A 4,147-nucleotide genomic window follows, 5' to 3' on the forward strand; every position below is an offset into this window, starting at 1 on the left:
GATGCTCCCGGTCCCGAGGGTGCTCCCGGCCCCAGGGGGGCGCGCCCGTTCCCCGCGGGTGCAGCGGGAGCTGCCGCGCCTCCCGCAGGCTCCGGTGCGCTACTGCAGCCCCGCCGCCACCGGGAGCCCCCAGCTGCGGGCACGGCCCCGCTGCCGCTCACGGCACCGCGGCTGCGGGCAGCCGGCGGCTCCCGCGGGGAGGCGGCGGTCGGATGGGGGGGCTCATCCCGGGGTTCTTCCCGAGCCCCGAGCCTTCCCGGTGCCCGGCCCCGGGAGCCGCCGCCACCGTTTCCCCGGGAAAGGCTTCTCCTGCGGGCCGCTGTCCTCGGCGATGGAGGGGAAAGCGGGGGAGAGAAAGAGAGGCCGGCGGTTACGGAGGGAGAAGCGGTTCCCGGAGGGAAGCAGCGGGCAGGAAAGTTGCCGGTGCCGCTGCCGCCGGCGCGCAGATGCCGAGCCGAGGCATTGCTGCTATGTGGGGAAATATGAGCGAGTAATTTTATAAGTAACAAAGGCTGGGGAATGGAATGAGCCCCTGTTATCCGGTGTCCTCTGGAAGCCCTGGATCAGCAGCTTCTTGAGCCTCGCAGCGACTCCGGGCAGAGGCTCCTTTCTTTTTTCCCAGGGGATCGGCTAAATATAGAAACCCCCTCGATCGCACGAATCACCCACCATTTGCTGTTTGTGTAAAACCGATTAGCCAGACACAACTGTGAAACAACTCGTTCCTCTGACACCGCCACGCACGGCCACATTCCGCTCCGCGGGGTTCCGCGGGGCCGTGGGTGCCCGCGGAAGGCCCCGCGTGTCCCCGCTCCCTGCAGGTTCTCCCTGTCCCCGGCAGATGATTAGCGAGTCCTTATTTATAAAGTTCAAACGATCTCATCACCGGGGCTGCTCGGTTTATTTTAGTCTATGTATGCGGAGGTATAAATATTTACTTAGGAAGAAATAATATTTACTGCTTACCAGGAAAGCAAGGACACTTTTATTTATATATTTATTTTAAATCCACGGCTGCCAGAGGGTTGTTGGAGGGGAAATAAGCGCCTGGTACAGCTCCTCCCGCAGCCGAGCCTGCCGCATCCCGCATCCCGCCTGCATTTTATGCCGCCAATTTTCCTAACAATGGCAACGAATTATTTGAGCGGAAAAGCGAAATCCACGACGCTTTTCCAAGGTGACAAAATTCAACTTTGTAAGAGGGAGATAATAAAGCACCAAACACTGTCAGTGCACAGGAGACACCATGATCTCAGCAGGCTCAATCCCCCGACGCGCCGCTTTAAATATTACAACGCTACATATTAATTCCTTTTTTTTTTTCATTTTAACTGTCTTTTTATTTTAGTCCCTAAAATACATATATATATATACACACATATATGTATGTATGTATATTATTTTTAATTTTAATAGCTGCCATTTAAGCTGAGTTATTGGGAATTAACTGGGAAAGGCCGATCCTTTCCCGGGGGAAGAACCGCTGCTTTAACCCTGATTATTTCTCTGATCTAAACGAAAGATCCGCGTTCCGACACCGCACGGCCACGACCTGAATATATATATTTTTTTCCCCCTCTAAAATAAATAGTAAACATTGATTAAATCGACCCAATGTGTTTTATTTAAAATAATTTCCCTTATAATTAGCCCCGACCGCAGACCCAAAGCATACCTATTCCGGCCGGGAATGCCGCAGCGCCGGGATGTAGTGTTGAATTCAGGCCGAGAAAAATTAATATATTTAGGGAAACATCACGCCGCGCTCGCGGGAGTCTCGGATCTGCCGGGGAAGGTCGGATTTGGAAGGAATCGGGGTGATGGCGGCCCCGCCGCCGCGGCCGCTCCGCGAACGAGCCGGGCCGGGCGCTGTCGCTGCGTGGCCGCGCACGGCGCATCCCGAACCGAGTGGAGGGACCGCGGGAAACCCGCCCGCGCCGCCACCGGCGGAACCCAAAGCCCCGCGGCACCGGAGAACCGGAGCTCCACGGCCGCGCCCCGAGCGCTCCTCCAGCCTCCGCGGCCGCGCAGCCCATCCTGCGGGCGGGGGTCACAAAGACACCGCTCACACAGAGACGGGCAGAGCATTTTAAAAATTTATTTACAAAGTTGTGTACAACACGAAGGGATAACATTTAGAATACATATATTCATTCATATATAAACAGACTTCTATAATAGAATGACAGCGTTTTTCCTCCATTTTTTTTCTCTCCAAAATTCTTTTTTTTTTTCTGTTCGTTCGTTTAATATTTAAAATTTCCCCCGCTTATTTCTTTTTTATACAATTTTTTTTTCCTCGTTTGTTCGTTTATTTCGGATAAAACCGCTCGGAGCGCCGGAACCTTCAAAAAAAGTGAAAGTTCGCAGCTCCTAATCGCGACCGTCATTTTCGCCTCTTTAGAAAAATAAAAACCCCGAAAGCAAAGTCAGTTATTTTTGATACAAATATGTACAAGCGGCGGTGGCGGCGGCCGGTGCCCGCTGCTGCTCCGGGTCCGGGCGGCCGCGGAGCCCCGAGGGGGCGGCCGGAGCTCCCCGGGGCGCTGCCCGGGGCTGCCGCCCGGGGCTACTGCGCCGGCCACTTGGCCTGCACGGCGGCGGCGGGGGCCGCGGGCTGCAGGAACTGCCCCGCGATGATGTTGGTAGGCACGCTGAGGATGGGGGCGATGGCCGCGGTGGTCCTGGCCAGCGCCAGCGGCTGGTGGGCCATGAGGGCCGACTGCACGGTGACCGGCGGCCGCAGGAAAGTCTGTGCGCTGGCGGCCGAGCTGGCGGCAGGGACGCCGATGATGTTCTCGATGCTGAAGGACGGGCGGCTGCTGGGCTCCGACTTGACGATGGAGCCGGCGGCGCCCAGGCTGTTGAGCTGCAGCTGCAGGCTGGGGCTGAGCTGGGAGTTGAAGGCTTTGCGGCTGAGCTCGCTGGACGGCAGCAGCGGCACGGCGGGCGGCAGCATGGGCCCCACCGGGGGGATGTAGGGGTACTGCAGCGCGGCCGCGGCCGCCGCGGGGTGCGTGTAGGCGCCGGGGTGCAGCCCATAGGGGCGGCCGTAGGGTCCGGCCAGGCCGTAGGCGCCGAAGCCCTGCATCATCAGCGCCGTCTGGTCCCGCAGGTGCTCCTGCTGGTGCCGCTTGAAGCGCTTCCTGCGGCGGAGGAAGCTGCCGTTGTCGAACATGTCCTCGGACTGCGGGTCCAGCGTCCAGTAGTTGCCCTTGCCCGGGTTGCCGGGCTCCCGGGGGATCTTGACGAAGCAGTCGTTGAGGGAGAGGTTGTGGCGGATGCTGTTCTGCCAGGCGGGGAACTTCTCCCGGTAGTAAGGGAAGCGGTTGCTGATGAACTCGCAGATGCCGCTGAGCGTCAGCTTCTTCTGCGGGCTCTGCAGGATGGCCATGGTGATGAGGGCGATGTACGAGTAGGGCGGCTTCACCAGGCTGCTCTTGGGCTTGCTCTGCCCCGCTGCCCCGGCGCCGCCGCCGCCGCTCGCCCCCTCCTCGCCGCCCCCCTTGCCGCCCTCGGCTGCGCCGCCGGGGGCTGTCCCGGCCGGGCTCCCGCTGCCGCTGCTGCCGCTCTCCGCGCCCGCCTCCGCGGGCAGCGCCAGCTCCGCCGCCTCGTCCAGCGGCAGGCGCGGCAGGGCGGCGGGGCTGCCGGCCTCGCCCTCGCTGTCCTTGCCCGGCCCGTCGTCGCCCTCGCCCACCACGTCGATATCCACATCCTCGGCCGCCGGGACGGCGGGGCCGGACATGTCGCTGGCGCTGCCGCCGCCCGACAGGGTCATCCCCGCTCGGCGGACGGGGCGCGGCGGCGGCGGGGCCTCCCGCCCGCACCGGGCTCCCCCCGCACCCCGCTCCCGCCGCTCCTCCGACCGGCCCCGGGGGCTACACCCGAGCGGCCCGGCTGCGCCCCGCGGCGCCGTCCCCGCGGGGCATGGGGCGGCCGCGCCCGCTGCTCTCCCGTCCGCGGGGCTGCACTGGCCGCCCGGTCACCTCCCGCCGCCGGGCATCGGGGCTCAGGCGGCGCCGCCGGATCCCGCCCGCCGCGATGCGCGCCCGAGGGCGCCGCGCATGGGGCCGCTCCGAGGGCCGCCGCCGCTCCACCGCTCCGCTCCGCGGCCGCGCCGCGCACCGCTCCGCCGCCCTCCGCGCCG

The 4,147-nt window shown here is 62.8% G+C and overlaps 1 protein-coding gene across 1 annotated transcript; it reads right to left on the reverse strand.

Moving 5' to 3' along the window:
* Positions 1-2,569: 2,569 nt before the first annotated feature.
* On the reverse strand, positions 2,570-3,778 carry FOXD3 (forkhead box D3). Its single transcript, XM_030226569.2, has one exon. The coding sequence runs from the start codon at positions 3,776-3,778 to the stop codon at positions 2,570-2,572; it is 1,209 nt and encodes a 402-aa protein (XP_030082429.2).
* Positions 3,779-4,147: the final 369 nt, after the last annotated feature.

Source organism: Serinus canaria, chromosome 8 (genome assembly GCF_022539315.1).
Source record: "Serinus canaria isolate serCan28SL12 chromosome 8, serCan2020, whole genome shotgun sequence".
In the NCBI taxonomy this organism is placed as follows: Eukaryota; Metazoa; Chordata; class Aves; order Passeriformes; family Fringillidae; genus Serinus; species Serinus canaria.